The 12,607-nt window shown below is 37.9% G+C and overlaps 1 protein-coding gene across 2 annotated transcripts in view; it reads right to left on the bottom strand.

The window, feature by feature from the left end:
* Window positions 1-12,607, bottom strand: part of RASGRF2 (Ras protein specific guanine nucleotide releasing factor 2) — a 209,433-nt gene that overhangs the window by 142,596 nt on the left and 54,230 nt on the right. For both annotated transcript variants that reach the window (XM_043547250.1, XM_037903168.2), the window contains exons 3-7: window positions 6,279-6,426; window positions 5,270-5,359; window positions 3,566-3,819; window positions 2,052-2,131; window positions 1,357-1,550 (exon numbers count right to left, since the gene is read on the bottom strand). In XM_043547250.1, coding sequence (XP_043403185.1) covers window positions 1,357-1,550; window positions 2,052-2,131; window positions 3,566-3,819; window positions 5,270-5,359; window positions 6,279-6,426 — 766 coding nt within the window. The remainder of the gene's footprint in view (window positions 1-1,356; window positions 1,551-2,051; window positions 2,132-3,565; window positions 3,820-5,269; window positions 5,360-6,278; window positions 6,427-12,607) is intronic.

Here is a 12,607-nt window from a genome sequence, read left to right as displayed (position 1 = left end):
ACACACACACACACAGCCAGCCCAAAGCCCCTTTAGCTCCCAGGCATTGGGGAGAAGTAGGGCTGGGGGCGCCCTGGCTGGGGGCTCCTATTGTGTGCCGAGCTCCAACTGCTAGTCCCAACCAGGCTGTGGAGGGATAGGACTTCCTTTTCCCCAACACGGGCCGGTCCTGGGGCCGGGTCAGACCCACCTCTGCTGGCAGAAGGGAGGGTGGCAATACCATACTATGGCACCCTCACTTCTGCACTGCTGCTGGCAGCAGCACTGCCTTCAGAGATGGGTGGCTGGAGAGTGGCAGCTGAAAATCAGACCAATTTAAAGTGTTTCAAAAATTGAGGTACCCAAAATCCCTAGTCACTTTTGGAAATGTAGGCCTTAGGCAATGGAGCATGCCTTCCTTTCACATTCCATACATCTAAAATTCATAAGCAGAGAGGTTGCAAATCTGCATATTATATACAAATAAAGCAATCAATAATTAAGATAACATCCCCTTTATGGATCACCAGCTGTTTTCGTCAATTCAGCAGAATAAATTTACAACATTTAAAAATAAGAGCTCACCAAAGGCAAATGAGAATGCTACAGGTGCTAACACAAGTAAACCCTTTGGGCAGATGTGGCTATTAACTAGCATGATTATACAAATGTCAGTATTTTTATATCAGCAACGCTTTCTTTTGAAAAACTATATAAACTAGGTTCAGGATTTTGATAAGTAAATAATTATGCCAAATGTAATTGCTGTAAAATAACCAGACTAGTGGTTTATAGAACCTTGCAAACAGATGAAAATAATTCATCCAATCAGATCAAGACATGTTAGCAGAAGTACAATAAACTTTTTTCAGTTGTTTGGGATAAATTCTTCACCACACTTAGCAGAAATTGATCACTGAAAAGCAGGAAGTCCTGTCAGGGAGTTAATAACTGCTCCTCCTTGATTATCTGCCTGCTTCCAGCACTAGCTCGAATTACAGCAGCCTTGGGGCTGCTCTAACTTGCACTAGTGAGCTGGTGTGTGGCTCACTACAGACCTTTTCATGCTGTTGGAGCAGATCAAGGTAGAGGATCTGCTTCTCCATTTTTATTTATTTAGGAACAATTCCTCCTCCCACATTCCTCTTTCCACATGTGCAAGATCCTGAATGCAATGGAATGAGTGTAATTTTGAAACTATCACTCCACATGCAAACAATATCAGAATAATAATATGATAAACAAATGACTAAATTAATTTTCATGCAAGTATTTTTAATTAAGCAATTAGTTACCTTCAACAGATCTTAATTTTTGCAACAATAAATGATGCAAATGAATTTTACAAATGTGCAATCACAAAAATGTAGAGACTACCTGAAACATAGGGTAAGTAAGGAATGTTTCCAGCATTCGCCCCTCACATGCTGGGTTGGCTTCATATTGCTTCAAGAGTTTGTCAAAATCTCTGTTTTGCTTACAGTTTGCCAGTACTTGTAGACTGTACTGATGATTCCGAACAAATTCTTGATAAATGTTCAGCATTGGCAGCAAAATATCAAATAAGTCAGCTAGAAAAAAAATCAAGACAACACTGTTTTTCTGGTTATCCATCTCTTACACAAAAAATTCTGTCAGCTCTATCGAAGCGGCATTACTATGATCAGCTCTATTTCCATTATACTCAGAGTCATACAAACTTTGGTCCCCTCTCCTGACAAAGCATCACCATTTTGACCATATAGTAGCAACAGAATGATAATGGGAAGTTCAGGGACTATGCCAAGACTAATCTTTGGGCAGAGGCTGACCCAAGAGAGTCCTCCCAAAGGCTGACCTCAAAAGGAGCCCTCATACCTCTGAAGGGCCCTGCTATTCCCCACAAAAAATACTGACAAATTGACACCCACAATTTTCCTCAATCCATAATAATCATATACAATTATAGGTATAGAGTTAGTTCTGTAAATGTATAGTACATAAAAGGGACAATTCATTTTTTTTAAAAGTCACCTAATGGTGAAAAGTGACATGAAAATCTCATTGTCTGAATACAAGTAATAACAACTTACCTAAAATTAAAGTAGGCCAATTAGCTATTCTTGCTTTTAATCCTTGATGAAATATTTCATGAAGAAACATTATAGTTTCACTGAAAAAGAAGTATTGAAAGAATAAAAAATTCAAACCTTATTTTCTAACTAATAGTTCACTAAAAAAAAAAATCCTTTCCGATCAGTACTTTTGCACTATGTGCACTCACAATATTATGGAACTCAACATTTCTATAGCAATATATTGCATCTATATTTTTAGTATTTAATAACTAAAAATTCAACTTTTTTTAGGTCCAAATCTAAGTCATTATAAAAACACCTATAGCAGATTACAGGGATATAGTATTTTAAATGTTCAGCTATTTTATTAAAATTGTTTATTAAATAACAAATTCCACATACTTTATTGAGCAGGTGTACCAACTGAAGGAATATTTTGGACAATGCATTATGTTAACTTAAACACAGCAGTAAGACATAGAAAGCCATATTGAGGTTTAGTCTAGTTTTTCAAGTCTACATGGTACCAGTATACCTTATTGCTTTTTTCTTCAGTGTGAGCTTTAAAACTGCCCATCTTAGGTCAATGACAATATAACTCACTAGAGCTATTTATGTGATAATGCATTTTGGTCTTGAAAGGAAACCTTGCAGGGCACATAAACAAAAGTGCTCATAATTAAGATTTCCTCCTCTGAATTTATCTATTTGACTTGCAGACATTAGGGAGGAAACATGCAGAACAAGGAAATCAGCATGAAAGATCAAGTAGTGTGGCCTGTGCATGTTTCAAAGGTCCCAGAACAGCACTTGGTTCTCAGAATTAACAAAGCCAGAAAGCTAGGTTACTAACTAACCAATAGTTGGAGTACTATGCAGTACTGCCTCAGCTGTTTCAAACTGCTTACTGATCACAGCCATTCTCATGCACTCTAATAAATGCCTTACAAGCCACCAAGATTGCATCTATAATAAGAGGCATACACCCAACCCCACTCCTCATTCAGTTTGACTATCTGCCCATTTTTCATGCACTTGTTTGTCACCATAGTATCTGGGTGCTATAGTATCAAGCTGCCTGGTGCAAAGAATCATTCTTCCTTGTAGGGAAAGCTGATCTGGAGAGACAGGCAAGTGAGAAAGCAGTTCTTTAGGCAGGACAAAAGAAAATATGAACAAAATTCAGCATGCTCATCCCTAGGATCTATCAGGACCATGTGAATGCGTTAAGCTTTGTCTTGCTTTCTTGAGAAAAAGAAGGAAAGGACAGAGAAGTTTCTTCCCCAGTGCATCACGAAGAGACAGTTCTACTTTCCTCCTCCAGCAGAGGAAAAAGTAGAATGTGTGCAGAGAGGTCAAACAGGTATAATTTAAAACAGGGGAGAGATCATGCTCCGACTTACACCCCAGGAAACATGATTTACTTCATTGAGGTTGCATAAGATAAAAGTCAGGACAAAATGTTATCCACCAACTTTACTACTGTAAAATTGAAGCACAATGTGATGAAGTAGACAAAAATCAACTACCTGTTGAGGAAAATGCTACTAACATCATCATGACTAATAGGTGGTTTCTTTGAACTTGCAGCCATTCTTAAGGGCCTGAGAAAACAGTTTACAAGAACATAAAGATGATGCACATATTCAGATTCAGCCTCGACCATGTTAAAAACTATCTGGTTTCTCTTTCTCATGCTTTCTGCATGTGGAGAACAAATATAATCTTGGACAATTGTCTTCCATTTTCTTCTGCACAACCAGCCTCGCATAAAGCTCTGAACCTAAAATTGATCAAATACAGAAGAACAAGGAGAGTAATGAGAAGCACGTTCAAAAAGTTAACAACAAACAAAGAAATTAAGCCAGTTTTTCATCATGGCAAGAGCTGTTTGTATCACATATATCTTAATTTCAAAATACATGAATATGCTGTGCAGACTCCCTTGTCAATTGCCAAGGCCTCTAACGATTTACTGCTCTCTGATTGCCATGCATGTACATTTTAAAGATATCCATTTATTAGAGCAAATACTATAGCTGTTCAGTAAAATTTGCTATTAGAATTTAGATTGGAAAAGTATCACAGATATGTACTGGTACCTTTAACATAAGCTCAGATGCCATATGCAGTTACACCTTCTTCCAAGGGAAATCTAAAACCTCATATGGGAACATGTTACTTTCAAGAAATGAGTTTAAAAATAAACCCAATTTAATACAACTATCAAGATGTGTATTTACTGAGCAACTGTATGACCTTACTGTAGAAAAGCAGTAGTCTCTCTGTACCTAAGGCTGTGGCTAGCTTTCATTATAAAGGCCCATTCATGTAGCAAGGGAAACCCAGACATAGTGGCATCAACTCACAGTTAGTCCAGAATGACTCCTGGACTACCACATCCAGAAAGGCTGAGTGAAAACCCAAGTACACAGTCATAACACAAAGGATGTATCATTAATGGGTGTGGTAAGCACGAGTCAAAATTTCAAAATATAACTTATATTTGTGTGTGTGTCTGTAAAATTTTGCGTATGCAACCCCCAAAGGCATATTATGGAGCACAGTTACCTGCATGCACAGGAAATGATACTAAAAACTCCTCATGCACTTGTTGCATATGCTAAGTTTACAAGCTCCAAATAAAGACTGAATTGAGGCCCTTTTGAATGTTGGTCTACAGCATCCTGAAGATATTACCACCAAAAAGATCAAGCTGAAAACTAATATCAAACTGTTTTCCGAATTTCCAAAAGCAGTATACTATTTGCAGTAATGAGACATAAGCTGAACTCTATTTTTGCTACCAAACAACCCTCTTCAAAATCATGTTCTGTAAGAACTGCACAAATGGTGGATAAAGTAGTCACATATTTCTTCACCAACAAGGAAACAGCCTATTGCTTGAGTCCAAATGTTCCTAACTGCTCTGAAGTCACAACGATATTACATCTATGTAACTCGTTTATGACAAAAATGATCATGTACATAGCAAGTAAAGATTACCCTATTAAGTAATATGTAACTAAATATTCTGCTTTCATACAATGGAAATGTTAAAAGCTGCTGTGACTTAACTGGTTTAGGTACAGACAGGGTGAAATGAACAGCTTTACACTTGAGTATAGCAAACTAGGAAACAATCAATGAAAGCAAAACTAATTGTACAGTAAACCAACACAGGTACATTTATCTCCATTTTCTCCCCCCAAGCAGGGTACATGACAGTTTACCTTTTTAATTTTTTTTATGTCTGGATCCTCATCTTCCTGGTTGCCTTGATAAGGCCGCATTCGTTCCTTAGTTTTATTGAGAGCTACAATCTGACAAAAACAACAATACCATTAATGTTTTCTTCAAGATTTTAGAAATGTTCAGTTACAGTATCTAATATGTAGCACTTTGTTCTCTTTCAAGGATCTTCTGGGGGCCTCTTACGCCTGTACAGCATTATAAACATCCTTCTGGGTGAGGAGGCCTGGACACAGCTCTCTGGAGACAAACAGTGATGCTCCTGCTCCAGCCAGAGGAAACATAAATAGCATTAGGAGGTGCTTCCTTCTTCAGAGACTGAGTGCTTCTTCCAGACTCTACCACCTCAGGAGATAAGGTGTACATTTTTAATGGTGAGAGTAATTAACCATTGGCCACAATGGATTCTCCATCACTAACGATTTTTTAATGAAGATTGAATGTTTTTCTAAAAGATATGCACTAGAAATTATTTTGGGGAAATTCTATGATGTGTGTTATACAAGAGGTTAAACTAGATGATCACAATGGTCCCTTCTGACCTTAGAATCTATGAATCTATGAAAATCCCTTATCCAATCAAGCATTATTTTATATGAACGGACTACACCGGTATAGATTACAATGCTGAATCACAACAAAATTAAGCCAGAGAAAAATGTGTTGAGGACCAAACAAATGCTTTTCAACTGCATTCTGTTAAGACACAGTAAATAATATGAATAGCAGAATCCAAATCACAAAGTGATGGGTCTTTTAAAATACTCTGCCAATAAGGCAACTAAATAAACTAAATAATCACTAAGTAATTAACTTTAAAAGGAAAGTTCTGACCTCATGTTTTTAACGGGACTATTGAGTATTTTCCTTACTGACTTATTATAGGTCCACAAAGATTGCAAGAATAGGGACATTATGCAATAGAGATAACAAAGTAATCAAACTATACTAAATCATTGACACTTTAGTAATGTGATTGCATGCAAATACCTCAGATTTTAGTCTTTCAATTTCCGTGTCTTGATCTTCAAGTTGATGTCGAAGCTGATTGGCTGCAATCTTTTCTGTCTCTACAATTTGAACTAGATGAATATACTTCTGCATTAAGACCTCTCTCTCAATCAGAATGTCTGAGTAACTAGGGAGAAAAATATTAATTAGTAAATAAGCCAAATGCTGACTTCCATATCTTTTTATATAGTATTGATAGACTAAACCTAACTTGTGTGATGAGTAAAAGAACCTCACAATATTGTGTTTCTTTTGCTTAATATATAATTCATAGTTTAATCATAATGCAGCCAAATCTCTAACGTGTAATTATATTTTAACATTCCGTATTTTTACACAAGGTGTATGTATCATAATTACTGCAGGTTTCTGTTCGCCCCATCAGAGAGGGAGGTAATCTCAGAGTCATTTATCTGAGCTCCTTATATTCAGGACAAGCCCAGGAACTTTATTAAAAACAAAGCATTTAATGAAAAAAATTATCTCCTGCTTTCAGTATTTGGCATTAATTCCAGGACTATTTTTATCCATCTGTACTTATCACTCTGGTAACATGCCCTTAATAATGAAGATTTTTGTTCCCATATTTATTGTAGTTATCCAATAATTTGGTTTTCAATATTTTGTTCTTCAACAAGTTTGAGATAGCAATAGAATCTTTTAAAAAACTAATCCAGAAATTATGCCATTATTGTTTTTCTTTAACTCATGTGTTAGTAATTTATTCCTGCTCCATATTATTTTCTGTCAAGGGACTGTATCTCTAAGCCAGACCATATGCCATGACCAGAACACTTACTGGCAGTACCATACTCATCTTCTGGGTAAAAAGAAAATGAATTTGCATGGTGTCATGTTTTCAAATCAGTTCTTTCTATACAATCTCTTCACGTGACTGTTTTTTTTTTCCATGTGATTCAACCTCACTTAAATAGGTACTAGAGATGTGTGGAAAGCTTGATTCTGCAAGGTGCTGTGCACTCTGGCCTTGATCCAGCAAAGTACTTAGGTTTGGTATACACTTAAGAATTAAATTGGCCTAGCTACATCAGTCAGAGTGTGGAAAAAACCAAACCTCTGAGCAACATAGCTATGCTTACAAAAACCCCAGTGTAGACCTAGCTATGCCAACAGAAGAATGCTTCCATTGATGTAGCTAACTTCATTCAGGGACCTGGTACTCCTGCACCAACAGAAACCTCCTTTTCTTGGTGTAGACTGTCTCTACATGGCTATGCCAACATAGGTTCCATATGGTAGAAACAATCCTAATGTGCTTGGCTTTCAATATATGAATAGTCCCACTGAAGTCAATGAGAGCACTGGTGCTTAAAGTAAAGCACTTGCTTAAGTATTTTGCCAGATCATAGCCAGACTGCAGAAAATCTTGCACGAGGGAGCACTAAATCATAGAATCATAGAATATCAGGGTTGGAAGGGACCTCAGGAGGTCATCTAGTCCAACCCCCTGCTCAACTAAATCATCCTAGCCAACCCCAACTAAATCATCCCATCCAGGGCTTTATCAAGCCGGGCCTTAAAAACCTCTAAGTATGGAGATTCCACCACCTCCCTAGGTAACGCTTTCCAGTGCTTCACCGCCCTCCTAGTGAAAAAGTTTTTCCTAATATCCAACCTAAACCTCCCCCACTGCAACTTGAGGCCATTACTCCTTGTTCTGTCATCTGCTACCACTGAGAATCTTTAGTATGTGCTGTTCTACTTGATTGTGATTTATTTCTGTCTATGAACTCTCACTCAAAATGCTGAGCACTGAATTCCTTCCACTCTTATGTCTGCAAAGGGTATGGGGTCGAAAGGGCAATACCAAGTTATTTTGACTAAATGTCTTCTGATGTTTAAACTTCTCTTATTTTGCAACAATCATTTAATAATGAATACTTTTTCTTCGTTTTTGGGACTTGATATAAAAAGAAAAACTTAAAATATGCATATTCTCTGACTTTACTCTTTTTTATGTATTTATTGTCAATTCATTAAAAATTAATGGAGTCATGTACTGGAGAGCGCCAACACTGAATATGGCTATTACATTAAATTGCTGACCTGGAAAAAAGCTCATATTTAAATTAATGGGAGGGCATTCCCAAAGCCGTCATAAAACAAGATTTTTTTCTCTTAATGGATTATGAAAAGGATTTAAAATGTTGAAACTTTTCTCTACAGTGTTTATTTTTATCATTTAATTATTGTAATCATCATCATAATAATAGTATAACGATAACCACCCATCCAAACAGCGCTGGGCTTTTTTCAATAATTAATATCACAATATATGTATTCCTGGGGAAATCAATCAGGAAACATCCTATATATTATTAGTGGAATGAACAATAGTTGAAATGAGATACAGCCATTAAAAATAATCTGTAGTAGTGCATCTATTTTTCAGTTTTCAAGAATTTATTTTGCAGACTCTAGAGTAGTCAGTCTTCTTCTTAAGTGTCAAAAAGCATCTGTGGCAGTTAAAGGTGTCTGAAATAGAAGCAATAACTAAGACCCCAATTCTCTCTCCCTTACAATTATGTGAATCAGAAGGAATAGCATTGATGAAAAGCTCATGTAAGTGAGAGGAAAATTAAGCCCTGATCCTTTTTTCTCCTCCCATGTTTAATGACAACTGTGTTTATGTTATATGTAAGAAAAAAAACGGGGATTAACCTGAACAATGGAAAGAATAGCTTTAGGGAACTCAAACATATATAGGGATAAGTAAAAAGCCCCTATTTTCTATTTTTTCCCTTTCATAAAGTTTTACTGTTGAATTTGTTCAATTAAAATTAAAGAAAATTATGTTTCTTTTCAGCTCAAAGTTACATTAAATGGCAGAGCAAAGCAACACTGTTATCAGTTGCTATGGTCACAATCTATATAAATTACAGAGTTGGATTATAAATTGTGATATTTATTTTATTTTTATTTTGTTCATCTGCTAACACTCCTTCCTTTAGAGGAATGCCTAGAAAAACTTTATCTTGCATGAATAATTATGTACATCCCACAGTGAGCTATATGTCAGTCTAGACTTCCACTATCCCCCTGTAAGGCATGCTCCATTAAGGAACAAGGACTTCGCTATATAGACCTATGAAAAAGGACTGAAAATTGTTTGTTCTTTTGAAGTGTACTTATGATGCTTGTCCTATTTACTAGCTAGGGTTGTAAGAAATGATGGCACCAATTTCCAAACCAGGCAACATTTCCTTCACCATCAAAATTAAAGATATGGGGAGTAGTTATATGGTTTCCCCTAAAACATACCCACAGTGGAGTATGAACAGGCTTTTCTCCCTTTCCCCTGATTGAGTGATCAGGGAAAGAAAAGTTTTAGGCCCCTGGAATAATCCTCCTTTCCAAGAAGGTCTTCTAAGTTAAAGCTGAGTCCTAGGTTCTGTTAAGAGACAGAGAAACTAAAAGGGGTGGAGTGGGGGAGGTTCATGATTTATTCTGAAATTCCATGTGCAAACATGAAACTCCAAGTAAATCTAATGTATCTGAATCTCTAGCAAAAAGAACCTGCTGGGTTTGGTTCCAAACTGCTGTGGTATTGCCCACCCCAAAAGGCATGAGTCAGACCTCCAAAAATCATGACAATTTTTTTAGATGATCTCACATGTTTGGTTTGCCTTTTGATATTTCTATCTGCTTCCTTCCCATCCCCAATATGTACTAGAGTTACCAGCTCTTCACAGTTTATTTAGTAAAGTGATTTCTACAGCTATGCTGGCTGTTTACTAAGAACTATGTTACTCCCAGCCAAAAGATTGCTCCACAATACTTCCAGCACAGGGAAGAGAAGTAAAATCAGAGGTCAGAGAGGACCTGGCTCAGGAGGGAGCTGGAGGCAAGCAGGAGCAGGAGGGAGCAAGTTATCTGATACTTATACTGTGCTGATGTGCCATTAATTAACAACCTTTATATCCAAAAATCCTCATTAAAAAGAAAGTTATGTCAACGTGTTGAAGCATGAGCAGGAGGCCAGGCAGTTTAGGAGCTGGGACTGAAGGGTTGAGAACTGGGCTGGGAAGAAACTGGTGGTTGGCAAAGGGGCCAGTGGTAGCTGCAGCTAGTGGACATTCAAGAGTGGCCTGCAAACAGTGAGGCAATGGGCCTGAATGAGACTGCAGGTGCTACATAAAAGGACAGGACTGTGGCCAAGGGATTTGCAGGCCAGCGCGTGATTGTCTCTGGAAAGGGGTGGCCTCGAGCGAGTATCCCTGCACTAAACTAGAGGAGCCCCACCTTCATGCTCCAGGACTGAACCATCCTTGGGGCTGAACTGGGACTTGTGTTTATCAACTTTTATGTGACTTAGAGCCATCCTAAAAGTGTAATGTTTTTTCCAGACAACCGTAGTAATGCATCTTTTGTTACTCATCAGATTCAGTGTTATGGGGGACCCACCAAGGTCTAGAGTTTGAAGGGCCTAAAGCTTGAAGCACCTACAGGACTTGCCTCTGAGCGTATGGTATACTGAGCACACTACCAGGCACTTAGGACTGGTGTACCACAGGGCTCACAGTGACACCCTGGGGCTGGAGGGCGGGAGTCAGTTACAATACTGTGCTGGTGTGTCATTAAATAACAACCCATATATCAAAAAATCCTCATTAAAAAGAAAGTGATATCAAAGTATTGAACTGTCACATTACAGGGAGGCAAAGAATTTGTACAACAAGCTGCACCCATCTCATCTAGCTTTACTCTTCTGGTTTGGACACCTATACAAGAAAAGTGAATGTGTAACTTTCCTGGAAAAGCAGCTTTACATTTTAAGAGCAGCAATTCTATACTTTTATAATATGATACAGAATGACAGAACGGAATAAAATTACTGAATTCCTCAAAAGTTCTCCAGCAAATAAAGAAATTTGATAAGACACCTGATAAATGTGATTTTGATGGAAGGAGAGGCTAGATCAAGATGGGGATGGGGGCAACATTGTCTTTATGGGGTCCATGTAAAACCTATTGATAGTGAAAACCTGTGTTATAGGCCACAATTGGAGGCCAGAGTTCAAATCCTGATTTAAAAAACAAGAGAAAATGAGTTTGGTGGTCTCAGACTAATCCTTACCCAGTATATTGGTTTTCTGGCCCTTATATTGTAGATCTGTGGGGAAAACCTGCCTTTTTTAACCCCACGCAGGCCTAAATTGTCTGTTCCCTCTCATGTGTTCCCTCATTTCTACCCAGATCAGCTCCCCTGACTCAGAGCACTGCTGTGCTGAGTTGCTGTAGAACAATCACCCCTTCTAAGAACAACTCTCCCTTTTCTCCTACCCTGTGTAGTGTGCAGTGGTTCTGGTGCACCATCTCCATCCCCTGCAAGAATGGTTCCTCTTGCAGTCTTTGGGTTGCTGCTTCTCAGGCCCTGATTCAATTTCTTTAGGTTCCTCCTCAGTGTTCAAGAGGACCCCTGAACCACATACCCTCAACAAGTGGGAGATGAGGAAAAGAGGGGCTGGGATTGTAACCCCTTTTACACATATCACACATCAAAAAGCCTGCCTGGAGTGGAGACAGGACCCTCTACAACATCAACAAATAATTGTAAATGAAAACTCATGCTCATTTTTTAGTCAAGAGCAAAACCATTTCCATTTATGTATTTACATGGTTTGGATCCTGAGCAACTCAGAGACTGCTGCCCTCTCGGTGTATTACCATAGCAGTTCAGATTAACTGTGATTGCTGAAATGAGGGAGGGGCCTGGAGGAAATGCATTTCAGGAAAGGGCCTTCATTTCTACAGCTCAATTCGCAAAACCTGAGTTGGCTGACTTTCACATTATGCTGTAATCCTCACCTTCCTCACCCAGGCCTTTTCTGAGGAAAGGGGTACTGGGTGGTAGAAAGTCATAATGCAGTCAAGTGACGGTCTACAACCCTTTCATTTTTTCCACACTAGAAAGTGTTTTGGATTTAAATTTTGTGACTGGCATTTTATTTATTGAAATGTATTTATTATATAAATATAGTTCAGTCTCCACATTTTTGTACCCTCGTATCTGAAGGCATTTTTGTGAGTCACTCGCTATCTCATTTCTATGGCTACAGAACACTTATTTTGGACTTGCAAGTTACTAACCAAGCAGCTCTTGCATTTAAAATGAATTAATCCCTAAATATTCTGCACTAAGAAAACATGTTCTCTGAAACTAATTTTGTCTAGAGCACTGATGTTTGTGATACAGAACACATGTGCCTTTAACAATTTGTATCTGTAATACTCTATCCAGTGAAACTCACCTAAGGAATGTAAGTATACATTTGCCTAAAATAAAT

The sequence above is a fragment of the Chelonia mydas genome, chromosome 5, assembly GCF_015237465.2.
Source record: "Chelonia mydas isolate rCheMyd1 chromosome 5, rCheMyd1.pri.v2, whole genome shotgun sequence".
Lineage (NCBI taxonomy): Eukaryota > Metazoa > Chordata > Testudines > Cheloniidae > Chelonia > Chelonia mydas.
The sequence above is the reverse complement of the archived record's forward strand: the minus strand, read 5'-3'. Positions and strand labels throughout refer to the sequence as shown.